General features: G+C 42.0%; 1 protein-coding gene across 1 annotated transcript in view; it reads right to left on the bottom strand.

The window, feature by feature from the left end:
* LOC8038641 (active breakpoint cluster region-related protein) overlaps positions 1-15,518 on the bottom strand; it is a 189,135-nt gene that overhangs the window by 25,352 nt on the left and 148,265 nt on the right. Inside the window, exons 9-16 of the mRNA XM_042290938.1 lie at positions 14,654-14,787; positions 13,490-13,557; positions 11,047-11,153; positions 4,672-4,731; positions 3,585-3,723; positions 1,876-1,940; positions 1,679-1,718; positions 500-574 (exon numbers count right to left, since the gene is read on the bottom strand). Coding sequence (XP_042146872.1) covers positions 500-574; positions 1,679-1,718; positions 1,876-1,940; positions 3,585-3,723; positions 4,672-4,731; positions 11,047-11,153; positions 13,490-13,557; positions 14,654-14,787 — 688 coding nt within the window. The remainder of the gene's footprint in view (positions 1-499; positions 575-1,678; positions 1,719-1,875; positions 1,941-3,584; positions 3,724-4,671; positions 4,732-11,046; positions 11,154-13,489; positions 13,558-14,653; positions 14,788-15,518) is intronic.

Below are 15,518 nucleotides of genomic sequence, written 5' to 3'. Positions count from 1 at the left end.
CTTATTGCTTGCACTTTTTTTGCTAAGACTAGCATCAGCAGTCATTAGAGACTGTCTCTTCTTATGTAATGCCTTCTGACATCACAAGATAAATAGCAAGAATGGCAAAAAAAAAGGCCTTTGTGATTCAAAGACAACTTCAAAGATAGTAGATAATCAAAAACAAATAAGAGAACTACAGAATTGAAACATCTGGTATTTTCTCAGCTCCATATCCGACTCTCTAGCAATGCATTTTCTCTTATTTCTTTCTTCCTTTTCTTTTTCTTTTTGCGAGTAAGGTTTTTAGATTAAGATCCTACATCCATTGTTTGATAGCCCATCTTCCTACAGTAGCCACTGCGAAAACATTATCCACATAATGAGTGAGATCCTCCAAATTCATTTCTGCAAACAAGGGTGTGAACCACAACTAAACTAACATTTTTAAGAAAAGGAACACCAATGTAACTGCAATCTGGCATCTGTGAGAACTTCATGAATAGCATGGCACACTGACCTGCTGGGCGGTTCAGCCCCTGGAGATTGTGCACTGTGATCAGCAGGTCACCCACCAGGAGGTCCTCATCTTTTGCTGCAGTGTGCACACACAAAAGCACTAGTCAATCTCAAATGCAACAGTTCACCTGCAAAGGGGTCACACAAGCTTAGACAGCACAACAATCAATGGCAGGAAGTAACATTATGCGACAAAAAATTATGGGCAATAAACTTATGTCTTCACTCTTCACTAAGAGAGATGAATATACAAACTAATAATATACTTAATTGATCAAGCTGCGAATCTGATTGCCTTCTAGATACCTAGATTTTTGTTTTGTTTTTAGTTTACTAGGATATAGCATGGTGATTTGAACCAGACTGCAGATCAACGAAGCGAACAAAAGTAAGCATATGAACTCCTTAAGGCAAATAGCACACACTTTCGACTGCAAGCATACATATATGGCTGAAGATGTCTTGAATAATATTTTTTTAGAGCTTCGAGGTCTGCAAACATTTTATATTACTAACCTACACTGTCCTTTGGTTGCTCTGTATCACAACTCTTGCTTAAACCCAGAAGACTAAATGGAACGGCCAGGATACCATATCTAGATTATGAGAATTTACATAAATGTGATATACTATACGTATCAGATTTTTTTTATTAATGTGATCGAACAGATTTCTTGAGACGCTCCTTACACCACAGCTACCCAACAATAGACGTCAAACTGCTCATGTCTGTCATGCAGCATGGTGGGATATAACATTTTGTGTGCATACTTTTGTTCAGAGGCTCTAACTCTAACATTTTCTGTTTCTGGTTGTACATACAATTTAATTGGTGAGAAAGGTAGTTCATATTACACCCTTGCAGGCTGTAGCTTCACCCAAACACGAGGTGGCTCAAACACGAAGTGGCTCAAGCAAAACTTTTAGAACAGGAAACAGATAGTTAAATACAAACAAACTTCAAAGAGCAATGACTAGAATAATGACACATTTGTGCTATGACACTTCAGCACCCTGTGATTGGAACTGAGTAAACTGAACATCTTGCTGCTTTAATTCTGTATAACTACTGGTAAACGGAATTGCACGGGTAGGCACCTGAACATCACAGCATGTCTCAGCGTGTGCTACTAGAATAAAAAAGCTGACAGAATAAAACGAAGAACAATGCATCACTCACCTGTTCGAGTTAGGAAAGACCCCATGTTGGTTCCCATGCACTGTAACAAAAATGAAATAAAACATTAACATCCCAAAGCATCCTACTCGTTTACTCGTATGTTTTTTAAGCTATTTATCTTTAATATGCACACATACACAGTCATAGTCTCGTGCAAGAGCTATTAATGCGCTTCAGACCAACAAGGGACAACTCACCCCTCTAGCTGAAGTGATGCAGCTCTGCAGCTCAAGGATGCTGGGTGTTGTCACGGTAAGCGGTGCTGCAATCAAAAGGATAAGCTTCCTCATTAACGACACAAAAAATCCTCTTCAATGCGCACTGATAGAGATGCACTCATTCAATGATAATAAAGCCCAGTTCTACACAGAATCTGTCTCTTTACCAGCAGTTTATTTTTTAAAAATTACCAATTTAATGTGCCCGCATGGGTGCCTAATGCAATACCTACTTTCCTGCCGCTGCACCAAACACACCTTCATGGGTGTTTGGTACACCTGTACAGAAGGTGTGAAACAGTCAAGACTTGATGCTTGTTGCTCAGAACTGGAGATAGCCAAACAGACACCACAAAAAGCACAAGTGCAGTTTCAGTATCGGTAGATTTATAGGCAGATGGCAATCGATGAAGGATGCAAACTGTAACAGGCCTTGAAAATTACTAAATTGGTAAATTCTCCATTTCAAAAACTTACGGAAGCCAGCCGAATAAAAATTGAGAGTAGTCTACTCTGTCAGACACAATGCAAACAAATAGCTTAGGTGATCATTTGTGATGGTCCACGACTGTGTTTCACCGTATTCGCTACCTTTGTGACACTGGCCCTTTCCGTAAATGGCAGTTTCTAATAGTTACCCAGGGTTTAGATGCCACTATCTGTCGAGCCCACGGCTGAAGTAAACGGTGGGCCAGAAGCTCCTAGCACGATAGTAAAGAATGCGGGAGTGAATGAGCATCATGCTCAGCCACAAAAAGTCACATATAGCACTACCAGGCTCATTTTGATGTCAATACAGAAGTGTGTACTTCAGCATGTCCAAATGACAACAAAAGAACGCCAAATGTAAAGGTAATATGGAAAAATGCAATTCACAAATATGCTGCTTATACATATTGCCATACCTTCCCCAAAGCTACAGTCACTATCTCTATATGATCTGTGATGTTTTTCACTGCATCAGCTGACACTGAGGAAGCAGCTACGGATGTTTTTTTTTTTTTTATTTTTGCACGAAAATGTTTACGGCGAGGTGAATTCCATCAGTTCGACATCCCACAGACTTTCGTTTCCATCTCTTCAACGGAGGCATTCCAAGGTAGGTTTAGCGTTGGTTCTGTACTTCCCCTATCTGCTGTTTAAATTCTACTGATGGGACTACATTTCGAGAAAAAGATTGTATTTCAGTTATGTTTATGCACCACACAGTTCAAAAAGCAGCTTGTAAGCAAAGAAAAAAAACCCATTATTGTGATTATAGTTGGCGTCATCCCTTTTTGTGCTACATTGTCAAGGCTAGCATAGTTTTCTCAGTGCCACAGCCCCGCCTTGCTTTCAGGGCACATGACTTTGTTTTGTGTTTGTTTTTTACAAATCTGCTCTTGTGAGGCGACGCCAAATGGAGCCACACGCTCGTGCAAGTAGCTCTGACAGCATTAGAGCACTGCAGAAACTATACTTGCCTTGACAAAGTGGCACAAAAAAGTTGACATTGAGTATAAGCCTTTTATTTCAACTGTTAAGCCACAGGAAACTTTGACATATACTATGTATATAAAAAGTATGCCATAGATTGACCAATTTGTGTCAGGGTTCTTCTCTTTCCAACCACAAACAAACATTATCCATATAACACTAAAACAGATACAATGGGCAGGAATAAAATTTAACAGAAAATCTCTACTAACCTGATGACTGCAGCACATTGATGGCCTCGATCCACTGTGACCTCTCGAACTCGGAGGACAAAAAGAAGGCGTACGTCTTGGTGTTCTTGAGACCAATCTTGAAAGCAAGGTTCGGAGAATGCAGCACCAGCTGGGCTTCCTGGGACAGGAGGACAAAACAACAGCTGCCTCTTTCTGCCCTATCTGCACTTGCAGGTATGTACATTGCACGACTGTTAACATGAACAAGCGACAGTCGCTTTATAACACGGAATGTGCTATATGGCTGGCATCGAACCGTTTCCAGTTCCACACTCCTGTTAAGGAAGGACATCTCACAAAGGCTGCATCAGTGTACCACTGGAACTCGTGTACACATGGACACAAACCCCAGCTGAACGCTGCCACAAAAGTGTTGTCATATCTGTGTCCCGTGCTGGCCTCCAATAGGTGACCTACCCAAAATCTAGCATTACGGTTTTGGCCCTTTCACACGTCTGTTTGTCTGAGTTATGTTGGCTGCACTACAAATCATGCTCAGGGAGATCCGAGTTACTCCCGTGTGTCACATCAAGTGACCAAACAGAGCGGTGCTCTACTCCTAGCAGACACTAAACAGGCGAGCACCAAGCTTTCGACAACCTTGCCAAGGATGTGCACTTTTTTTTCTTTTCACTTTTTAAGGCATTTTTTGAGTTGGGTTTTTCACATTAAAACTGCGGCACAGCACGACTCTCACATCTTCCCCAATCCCACATGTCTCATTCTCGGAGTTGCTACTGCAGCAGAAATGGCGGTGGAGCGTTCGCATCTAGCTTGGTGACGCATCATATTCTGTGCTACCACTGCCTTTGCCACAATAGTGAGGGAAAGGGGCACTTTTTTCTTACACTTTCTCCTCTCTGAATCTAAAGGCTGTCATCAAAACTACTACTAGTGCAGTGGCAAGTGGCCCTTCCGGGCATTGGGGTGCTAACCTAAGAAGTAAATGTTGGTAAAAACCTTCAGAATTAAAATGTGAAACAAAAAAAAAAGCTGATGTTGCGTTAGTGCCAAAAATGTTGTGCGGCATAATCCAGTTAGAAAGAGCAGCAGAAAGTGACGGTACCAGTTCACTCAGTTTCTTCCTGTTTCGCTCGAGGTTGCGTCCTGGCGGCTTGGACAGTTTCTGCAAAGGGAGGCATTGAATGATCAAACAACCTTAGAACAAGGAAGATACCCTCGAGCCTTCTCCTTAAAGACACCGAAGACACTTCAGAATTATTCCTATAAAAACTGTGGTTTTGACTTGCTTAATTTGCTGCCCTATTTGCAAAATACAGTATAGACCGCATATAACGTATGTCAGGGGAGTCGCGAAAATCCGCACTATAAGCGGTACCGCGCTATAACCAAAACATAAATTTTTCAGGCCAAAATGCATGCCACCAGACAACTTACCTTTGTAAAAGAATTTATTTTATGTTAGATGAAAAATAAATCTTAGTTTGAGGAAAGTCTTTATTGCACCAGACTAGTACACTTCTCTCTCGAGTGTGTCACACATTTTGAAAGAAATGAGCGACTCTTGCCTGGCGCAGCCTTTTAACGGAGTCGCGGGTTGCGGACGGACGTCGCAAACGTTTAGGATTGCTAACCCTAATCACTTTTCTCCGGCGATGAAAATGCGTGAAAATTCGCATCCTTTATACGGTACGCGCCAGTAATACCTTCAACTTGAGCACCGGCATAAAATGCTCCAAATAAGAAATACGGGCGATATTCGAAAACAGAAATGCTTAGAAAGCACCACTGTAGTCGAAGTAAACAAACACGACAACACGGGCGTTTCTGCCGTCTTGAGAGTGCCACCACAACATCGCCGCACGAGTGGGTGGATTTTCCCTTCTAGTACGTGCTGGGTTATCATAGCGACACACAACGAAAATCCACAGTCAAGGTTAGCGCTTTTACGCGGAACGATGAACTTCCCCCACGCCGCCTACGTCAACGATCAAAACCGACGCCATGTTTGCGGATAGAACCAGCCGGCCGGCCGGCCCGCGACCGGCATGCAACGCGCGCGAACACCACTTCTCGACCTGCGATTGGTCTGTCGTTGCGGTTGTTTCCAACGCACAGAGCGGAGGGACGCACGCACGTGAACGACACGTGCGTGCGTCTCTCCGTCGCTATGGCAACTGAGGCCTCTCTCTTCGCTTCTCCCCGCTTCTTCGAGCAACCTCCTTGCCCCGCGAGTGCCGCTTGCGGCTCGCGCCGTTATCTAGTGTCGCACAGGGAAGCGTGCTCTCTGCGTCGGTCAGTCGGCGGGGTCGCCGGGCTGTTCCGAAAACCGCACTATAACCGGTATTTCCCCTCACGCGCCTGCATTTTAAGCGGTATGTAATTACATGGAGTTCTATGGGAGGCGAACCGGTGGTTTAAAAAAGCCGCGTTATACCCAGTCCTGCACTATAAGCGGTTACGTTGTAAGTGGTCTATACTGTATTATTTCTTTGTAGAATTCAACGACAAAAATTAGCAGAAATCCTCAAAATCAATACTTTTGCAGTGATACTCGTAGAGAGAGAAAGAATGCCCAATATGTCGCTTTCATAACAGCTCCCCGCATGAGATGAACACATCGCACATGCATTTTCCTCTTCTCCTGTTGCCATACATGATGATACGAATACAATAAAGTCATTGACTGTCTAATAGGTAGTTATTTTGGGCAGGAAATAATAACATTCCATTTATCCTGAGTTGGGAGCATTAATGTGTCGGTGAAAAGCAAGTAGCCATTCAGTAAACTCTCAATTGTGTGAACATCGATGTAACAAATATTTCAGTATAATGAGCTTTTAAAAAATATCCCGGCGGTTTTCCTACACATTTTATGCAAAATGTTTCAGTTAAACGAATTAACGAACTTTGGAATAGCGAATATTTCAATTCAACAAACTTGATCGATGGACCCAGGATTATTTTTGCAATCAGTTCAACGAAGTTTTGTGCTCTGCAGTGCTGGCGAAGCCAATACCCGCCACCCCGCTGACACCGCCTCTGCAGCGGCGTATCATTGCTGGTGTTTACGGTGCCGCTGAGGCAAAGCAGCAGTGCGGTAGACGAAAACGAACCACGTGCTGCGTCTGTTTCTTGTTTGTCCTCGGTTCCGTTCGGCCATCTTATTTTTGGGTAACAACGGCAGGACGGCAGTTTGTGTGCCCACTTTCATAATGAGTATGACGAAAGGGAATAGGTTGTCTCTACCAGACAAGCTCAAAATCCTTCAGCGTCTGGACAACGGTCAAAGGCAAGTGGACGTTGCGAAGGACTATGGCAGTGGTTCTCAAATGGGGGACACCTCCATGATGCCCTGCATCATCAAAAAAAAACCAACAACAAAAGTTTTCTTTTAGATTGAGAAGAAGTGTTTTAGTTTTTGGGCCAGTTTTCTTGTGTGTAGAGAAAGTGGAGTAGCGGAGTCTACTTCACACTGGCCATTAGTTATACCCACTTATTAAATCATTATTATTTTTAACCTATACCTTCCCTCTCCTTCCTTCCCCCCTCCTCCCTCCTCCTCCCTCTCCCTTCCCCCCCACCTTAACCATGAACAGGGTCCCCCATCATCTCTGTTGATCCACAAGGGGTACGCGAAACATTGATGGTTGAGAACCGCTGGAATATGGAATTGCACCAACAACGTTGTCAACGATAGTGAAGCAAAAGTCAAAGCTTGAAGGAGAAACTGCGTTCAATCCCAAAAGGAAACGACTCCGCACGGGATACTTCAAGCCAGTACACAACGCCACTGCGGTATGGCTTCGTCACAGCAACAAGCTGTGCCAGAGGAAGTGCAAAAAAACATAGACTCTCTAGACAGCTTTGCTACTTCATGTGCTTTAAGAGTGCTGGTGCAAATGAAAATTACTGATCTTTTTATTCAAAATAAGAAAGGCAGCAATGTAACTCTAATGCACTTTGTACATATCGATGTACATGACTCCGTAAATTGCATTTCACACTTTTGACTCAATGTATGCTATGCCCTATGCTGTGAATTTTCAGTGAATGAATTTTCAGTTAAGTGAACTATTTCCTTGGGTCGCTTAAAGTTCGCTAAATTGAGAGATTACTGTATCAGAAAACCTTGGATTGTCCCGTCCAATAATTGGAATGGAACATGGTCAGTATTGCCTGGGGGTACCTCTCTTATGTATTTAATCATAGAACTTAAAACTTCACTTCAGTGTCTTTTTACCTAGGAAGAAAAGTGCTAGAGTAAGACTAAATTAAGCACGGAGCCACATTAGGTCAGTCTTCTCTGGGTTAAAAATAATCATGATCCATACTTCATACACATAAAGAAATTGAAGCATTAAAATGCAATGAAAAAGTAAGTAAATATTCATTACCACTTGGCAAGTGATGTTGGAAGAGGTCCGTAATTATTCAACATACATGAAGCTACCTTTACTTGTGCGTCAATACACTCAACTATCATTAATTCGAACTCCACGAAACCACAGACTTTAGTTTGAAATATCAGAAGATTAAATTATCACAAATTCATCTAAATATGATGTGAGGCAAAGTAGCAATTTGCTATTCGCGACTCCAGCAAAACAGACGCCGCCAAGCGGGAAAACCGGGAACCAGCCGGTCCAGGTCGCTCCGCGCCCCTCCGCGTCTCTGGTGGCTTTCGCGGAGAAGTGCTGTCGGCGCGGTGGCGTACGATGTAATTTGACGAAGGTCCGAATATTTCTTAAGTTTGCCTGAGTGATCATTAGTGTGGTGAAGCCTCAGTAGATTTTTTTTTCTTCTATTACGTGTTTGAAAGCCCGTTTACTCCACAGCACACGGTCGTGTGCTTTCGATTTTTTTGGATGGGAGGAATCACGGAAAACTTTTTGATTTCTCGTCTGTCTCGAATCACGTTCAAAGTGACGACTGCTTGGTAACTGATACTGGAGGGAACATCAATGTTGCAGTCAAGTGAATGGGAAGGTTCGATAGCTGCTTTTCTTGAGTTTGGTTGTGTTCGGTTAACTTCACGTTTGAGCCACCCACGCCGGTCGGTGCGTTGGCTATTCATCTTGGCTGCTTTTCGCCGAAAAAGCCTCTGGACCACACTGAAGGAGTTGGGCTGATTTCGCAATTACTTGATTCATGAAAACTTGCTCACTGCAAATGATGAATGGGGGAAATTATCCGTTTTCAAAAGGTGGGAGACAAGTCTCGCAACGTTAGATGCTGTCACGGCATTTTGACCTATCGCGCCTCCAATATTTATATTATGCAGAGAGGTTCTGCAAGGATCTTCAATGAAGACTCTCTTCAGTTTGTCCCCGTGCTGCCGGCTATAGAACCATTTGGCTAAGTTTAAGTAGTATGTCTCCGTCTGTCAAATATACTTTTATTCAGCAGCTCACCTAATAGCTAGTCAACTAAGCTCATATTTGAACCCGAAGGGTGTACTAATATCGCTTTAGTGGGACCCCGCCCCCCCCAATAGTACGTAATATAATACATAACCCGCTCGTCAAAATGACTTCTCGGTTGCTACTAAAACCTGAACTGAAATACGAGTATCAGCTGCTTAGTGGGGCGCCGGCGGGTTAACATGGTCCTTGGCTTAAGAAGCGGTTGTTTAATTTTTGTAATTTTCCTGCAGCCTGTGTTGTTGGCCGAGCAGACGACTGGAGCTGTTTCGTAAACGCAGATACGCACAAAAGCTCAATTTCGCGGACAGATAAGTCGCATGGTCGAGGCATGCGAGTTAGCTGAAAAGTTACTCTCTGTGGAACAATTCTATAGTCATCGCCGCTTTCCTTAGATGATCAAAACTGATTAGTATATTACCGTCTCTCCGGAGCCCATAGTTTCGGTTTTGAACGAAGTCTCCGAAACGAAAGTTTGACACGAAAAGAACAAAAAAACACCGGCAAAACAAAACTATGCTTTGCAAGTTTATCTGCACCGGCTACACTTAACCGTCTCAGTTCAAATACCTATAAAATTGGGCATTAAACAAAAGAAAATCTGTTAAATTGAACGCGCCACCTGTTCAGGCGGCCCGGCCGAGCCGCCGCGACCTGGACTCAGCCGCCATGTTTGTTTGGTGGGGGCGCCCCCTATAGGTCGCTGGAGTCGCGAATAGGAATAGCTACACATACCAAGCAGATTTTTTATACTTTCCACTGCACAGGCATATTTATAAGCAGGCATACACATAAAACATTGGTGAAGTTCGAAGCGAATAGCGGTTTTGGAGGAATATTAACTAAATGAATATAGAATAGTTTCTCCAAACCTCTTGCTACCGTTGTACCATGCTTAAACGAAAATTCAGCTGATCTTGTGAAGGTTGTTCCCAACCTTCCACTTGACCACTTCTAAGCTCAGTTAGTTTTAATATAACTATATCTATGAACCGTGGCCTCACAAAGTCCAATGCGTACATTGGGGTGGCATGAAAATGACAGATTTGGCATAAAATGAAACCTAAAGAGGTGTCAAGCTATCCTAACCAAGCAAATTTATAAATCTGCTTGCTATACACACATATTCTTTCCTTAACCTCAAATTCAACCCCCTCAGAAAACTAAAAAAATTAGCATGAATAATGGAAGCAGATTGCCAGGACAGGTTTGCTTGCGTAATCGCGGTGGGTTAGTCCCATTATGTGAGCTTCTCACTGAGCAACTGCGTACTGTGGAAAAGCAATGACTGCAATCTCTGTGGGTACTGCTTTCCCGCAGTAGACAGGTGCTCGGTGAGAAGCGCACTCAACGGGGCTAACCCGCTGAGATGAACAAATAGTATGAATTAAGCAAAAACACTGTTTTAATTAAGCAGCTTATAAATGCATTTGAAACATGGTGGGACAACCAAAGTATTTTATTCTGTTTGTATTAACTGGAAGTATGAAAGATCCAAGTTTGAATTATTGTGAGTCCACTGTATAACACAAGCTCTTGTCAATTTGTTGAGCACACCACTGGGAATAGGCAAATGAAATTTACATAAAATTAATTTAGAGATCTACTCTATACATGCTATAAGCTTTATTGACACTCCATGTTCCGAGAAAGTATTGCAGAAATTTAGTGTGCCCTGTACTACCCATCACATGTCAAAAACTCCTGGGACACTAAGATTTACTGGACAAGAAGAAAAAAAAAGGAATGATACATCCTTCACAGAGTATACTTCTCAAAGTATATTGTAATGAAAACTAATAGTGCGACTGCCATGCACGTTTGGGCTTACTTTCTGTACTTGGTACAATACATTTTTGGGTAATAGCTACTAATCAGGTGAACACAAGGTTGGGAAATAATGATAAAAGGCAATGAGGTGCAACACCACTAACATATTGGCTGACCCACATCATGAAGAAAGTAAGAATGGAAATTCAAGCCAAGTACCGTAGTAGTGAAATTAAAGAGCTCTGACTGGAGCAATATGTCCTGAAATGATGGCACGAAATGCATACCGCATTTTCTCGCTCCTCTTTGGTGACCAGGTCTCGCAGAGTGCTGGCCCGTGACCGCAGTTGGCACACATTCACCTTGTTGTCTTCCCGGATGGGATCCGCTTCTCCTGGAAAAAGGACAGAGGGGAAAAAAGAGTTCAGGGGTATCCTCTTAGACAGGGGTTGCCAAACCACAGCTGGCAGGCCGGATGTGAAGTCTTCCGACAGGCCCGCGGCTGGCCGCGGTTCTTTGAATGAAGTCCGGCCCGCGGCCCGCTTCCAGCAGACCCCCTGCTACCGACGCAAACAGAAGTGCGCAAACACTCCAAATGTGCAGACGAAGATACCAGAAAGAATGAGAGAAACTGCATTATAATGCGGGCCTTCTCGCCATATTACTCATTAGACACTGCCATCACCAGCATCACAATTCTTAGTCTCCTGCTTCATGTCTGAGTAACTATATTAAATTACTTCATATTTTCATGCGCATTGTGCTTAGTGTCATTGGTCAAAACTATTGCATATTGTCAGCATTAGTTTTATCATTTTCATTAGTCTTTTGCACTGTGCGAATGATGCAAAGATCCTAAGCGCTTTTATTTACGCCTGGTGAAATTTTTTGGCCAAAATTGTTGTGTAACGTCACAATTACCTAAATATAAAATTTTAAATTAAAGGACATGTATTTATCCACTTTATGGTCTTTCAATGGAGGCATCAATCTCACCAAAGTTCATTTTAGCAAACACCTGTTTAGAAACCCCCATTTATAGAATCCTTTATAGAGATACCCAGTTTAAAGAAAATGGCGACAAGCCTCCTTTTAGCAAATTAGTTTTAATTTAAAAAAAAAATTCGGAATTGGGCAACGCAAAACTTTTTGCATCTTGCCTGGTTTACAGAAGGCTTAGGTAAACACGCCTCAGTGAATGATGTGCTAGCCTTTTTTAAACAACATCCCCTTTTTGATGAACCAAGCTTTAAAAATGTGCCCATTCTCTAAAACGTCTTTCGATGAAATGGCGTTCAATCAACCGCAGTGAATCTATTCTTCAATACCTACTCTAACATTAATTTCCCTGTCTAAATGCTTATTTTTGTTGTTGTTTTTTTCCTCTCTCACAATTATTCTTTTTTCCCGGCCCTTGAGACTGTGACAGATCTGCAATCTGGCCTTTAGTCAAAAGTTTGGAGACCCTTGCTCTAAGACATGCTTGAGCATCAGCAGAAGAGATGAAACCAACAGAAAACCAACAATACAAAAAAAAGGTAGAATTTGAATGAGAAGAAGGGTTTTTAAAGAACATTTTTATCCATGATCATACTGAACCGACAAAAAGGTTTCTTTAGGAAAAGTGCATCTCTTTACCTTGATTAAAGGAAGTTCGTATGAAATAATGCTGCCCTGTGCAAAATTGCGTGAATAGGTCAAATAAAAATTTATTAGATCAAGTGGGCACTGCTAATACGAGATTGCAATGAAACAGTTTACTTAGAAGAATGCATCAAAATGACTATAATTTGCTTCTGTCCACATCAGCACTCAGCCACTGTAACTATGGGACACTGAACATAATGCTAGCCAATTCTGAACTGTGCATTGCCAAGCTGAGTGCAATGTAGTTTGCTACTTAATGCTGGTCAACATTAAAACCATAAGACTTTAGTGTTGTATGAATATTCGAATTTTAAAATAGAATAATACGCTATTCGATATTTGCTTCCAGGTGAACTGCAATATTCACATTATTCGAAGCGTTGATCGCAGCAGGTTAGTCCCGTTGAGTGCGCTTCTTACTGAGCACCAATGCATTGTGGGGTGTGGCTTCTCCGCAGAGCACCAGCGCTTAATAAAAAGCGCACTCAAAAGCGCTAACCCACCACGATCAACACTTCGAAAAGTGTTGCTTAGGAGGAAAGCTCATTTCCAAAGCGGGATGGTGAATGCGAGTGCCTGGCATATTTAAAATAGAAACGGAAACTTCGTGAATGTTAATATCTAAATTTCAGTAAAACTTTAAAAATTAAACTGGCATGCATGAGTATATGTTAAGCAGAGATGCTCCGACAACCTGTTTTAATCACACGTGATTTAAGAAAATATATTTGCATATAGTAAGAATATTTATAAATCCTCTTGTTCAATCTTATGTCAAATGCATCAATTACTTGCCATCTCAATGTAGGTATTGGACTTTCGGAGGCCACAGTCAATAAATATAGTAGAGTAGAACTAACTTACCTTAGAAATGAACACGTGAAAGCTTGGCAACGACTTTCATAAATAAATCTGGGTTTTCGTTTAAGCATGTTGCACTTAGTGAAAGGCTCAGAGAAATTATTCAATATTCAATTGCAAAATATTCGGCCAATACCACTATTTGCTTCAAACTCAAAATTCATTATTCGCACAACTACAAGACTTTAGAATTAATTGATCACTTCTTTTGTTCGAACTCACCTTCCGCGTCGATTAGAGTCACAAGGCTCAAGGGTATGTACCACTTCACCTCAAACGTGAACTTTTGCCTGCAACAGAAGTTGAAACAATGCAATTAGAGATGTTGCTTAGCCAATTCATGAGGACTGCATTGAAATGTAATGAGAAGCTTGTATTAAATGAAAAATTTGTTGAAAAGTTTCCATACATTGTCATAGTATTACCTCACACACACTTGCACCGAGTATCAATAAATGCAGGGTGGCACAGAACATTCTGATAGGTTATAAAATGAGCTGGAAAAATCGGCACCGGCAAGTAGCAAGCTGAAAATTTTATCAATGGTGTGTTTTAATGGTCGGTTCTACCATGTGAAATTTCAAGGCGTTGCCCTGTTTTAGTGAGACATAATATTATAATATACCGTACAATCCGGAATATAGGTCAAACTTATTTTTGAAAATGGACTTGAAAAAGTCAACCCTTGTCTCATAGAATAACGGTCATTAGCGGAAAAGCAAAAATAATCTTGCAACACTGGGTGGCTAAAGCCGCCGTCTTGTTTTCTTTGCAATCACCTAGCGGTCGTAGTTGTCACGGTTCACTTTCACTTGTGCTCCTTGGTTTGTTACATGATAATGAGCGAAAGTTGAAGACAATTCACGGTAGCCTTCAAGAAGAAGGCAATTGCCTATGCAGAGATCCACGGGAATCTTGCAACGCAGCAAGAGTTTGGTGTATCGGAGAAGAGCATACGCTACTGGCGAGGCCAGCGACAAAAACTGGCAGCATGCAGCAAGGCGAAGAAAACTTCATTTCGAATTTCATGTTTTAATGCGTGCGAAGCAATTAAATAAATGTGCCGTGCATTTTTGTCCTTCCGTATGCTTGGCCAGTTTTGTTGCCAAGGTAAGGGTGCATATTCTTGCCATAAAACTTTTTTTTGTGCGACCTGTAAATTAGGGGGTCAACCTATATTCCAGTTTATACGGTAATTGGAAATTTTAACCTAGATATGAACAGAACAGCAAATTTTGTTATGTCTACAGAATGAGAGACACGCCTTCTAAAATTTTAATGATATACAGAAGCAGTGAATGACTAAAATAAGACAAATAGAAAACAAAAACATCCTTTAGAATTATGTGCATTAATGCCATCTTAGTTACATCATAGGTGGCTTACCTTGATGAAGGCTTGTATTTGGCACAAACAATCACATCATTGAAGAGGAACAGATGCCTCAGCTTGCGGTGACCTTCAGAGTACTCCACAATGAAGCTGTTCTTCACCACATGCCTCGGTGCTCTATCCTGGTGCTGAAAGAGCGCACAGAGCTTAAAGTGACCTTATGAAGCACAGAAATTATACTGCAGTAGACGACAGGCGGGGCATGATAAATACACAGAAGGCCATGAGGGTGCTGGAAAAAGATAGAACAGTGAAGAAAACCCATTCACAATAAAAGGACAAAGTTCAGATAAAACTTTAAAGATCAAACACTGTTGAGGTTTTCATAACTAAAGTATGGGTTCTCAAACTGGGTTTCCCTCAAGATTCACCGGAGTACCCACATGGTTTCCACAAGTACCCGGATTTTGTCGACTGTCCCTGCTGCTTAGTAAAATGTTTTCTAAGTTCAAGCGCTACTTCAGTAGATCCAAGCCATCCATTGATGCACAACTGTGAGACAAACCGTCCACTTTGTGTGCCATTGTCTGCAAGGTCTGTTGAATTTGTGACTGTTTTATCGCATTAATCTTGTGACTGAGGGGTATTCCTCGGCTACCATTCAAGGCAGACAGGAGTTCGTCGAGACCGAAAATTTTGAGAACCCCCGAGCTAAAGCAGAAGTCATTCAGTCCCATATGTACCCAAATAAAGCAAACAAGACTGCAGCAAAGCTTTAAGTTCACACAATGTGACTCCACAATGCCAGAAGTCCTGAGGAGCAACTGTCAAGGAGGTGCGTAAGCAAAGTCCACGACTGATCGGCAGCAAACGGAATAATACCCAGTTCACACGGCACCGTGAAGGTACCTTTAGCTTA

This window comes from Ixodes scapularis, unplaced genomic scaffold (genome assembly GCF_016920785.2).
Source record: "Ixodes scapularis isolate PalLabHiFi unplaced genomic scaffold, ASM1692078v2 PGA_scaffold1__304_contigs__length_218370807, whole genome shotgun sequence".
Classification (NCBI taxonomy): domain Eukaryota; kingdom Metazoa; phylum Arthropoda; class Arachnida; order Ixodida; family Ixodidae; genus Ixodes; species Ixodes scapularis.
Note: the sequence above shows the minus strand (reverse complement) of the source record. Positions and strands in the feature narration are given on the sequence as shown.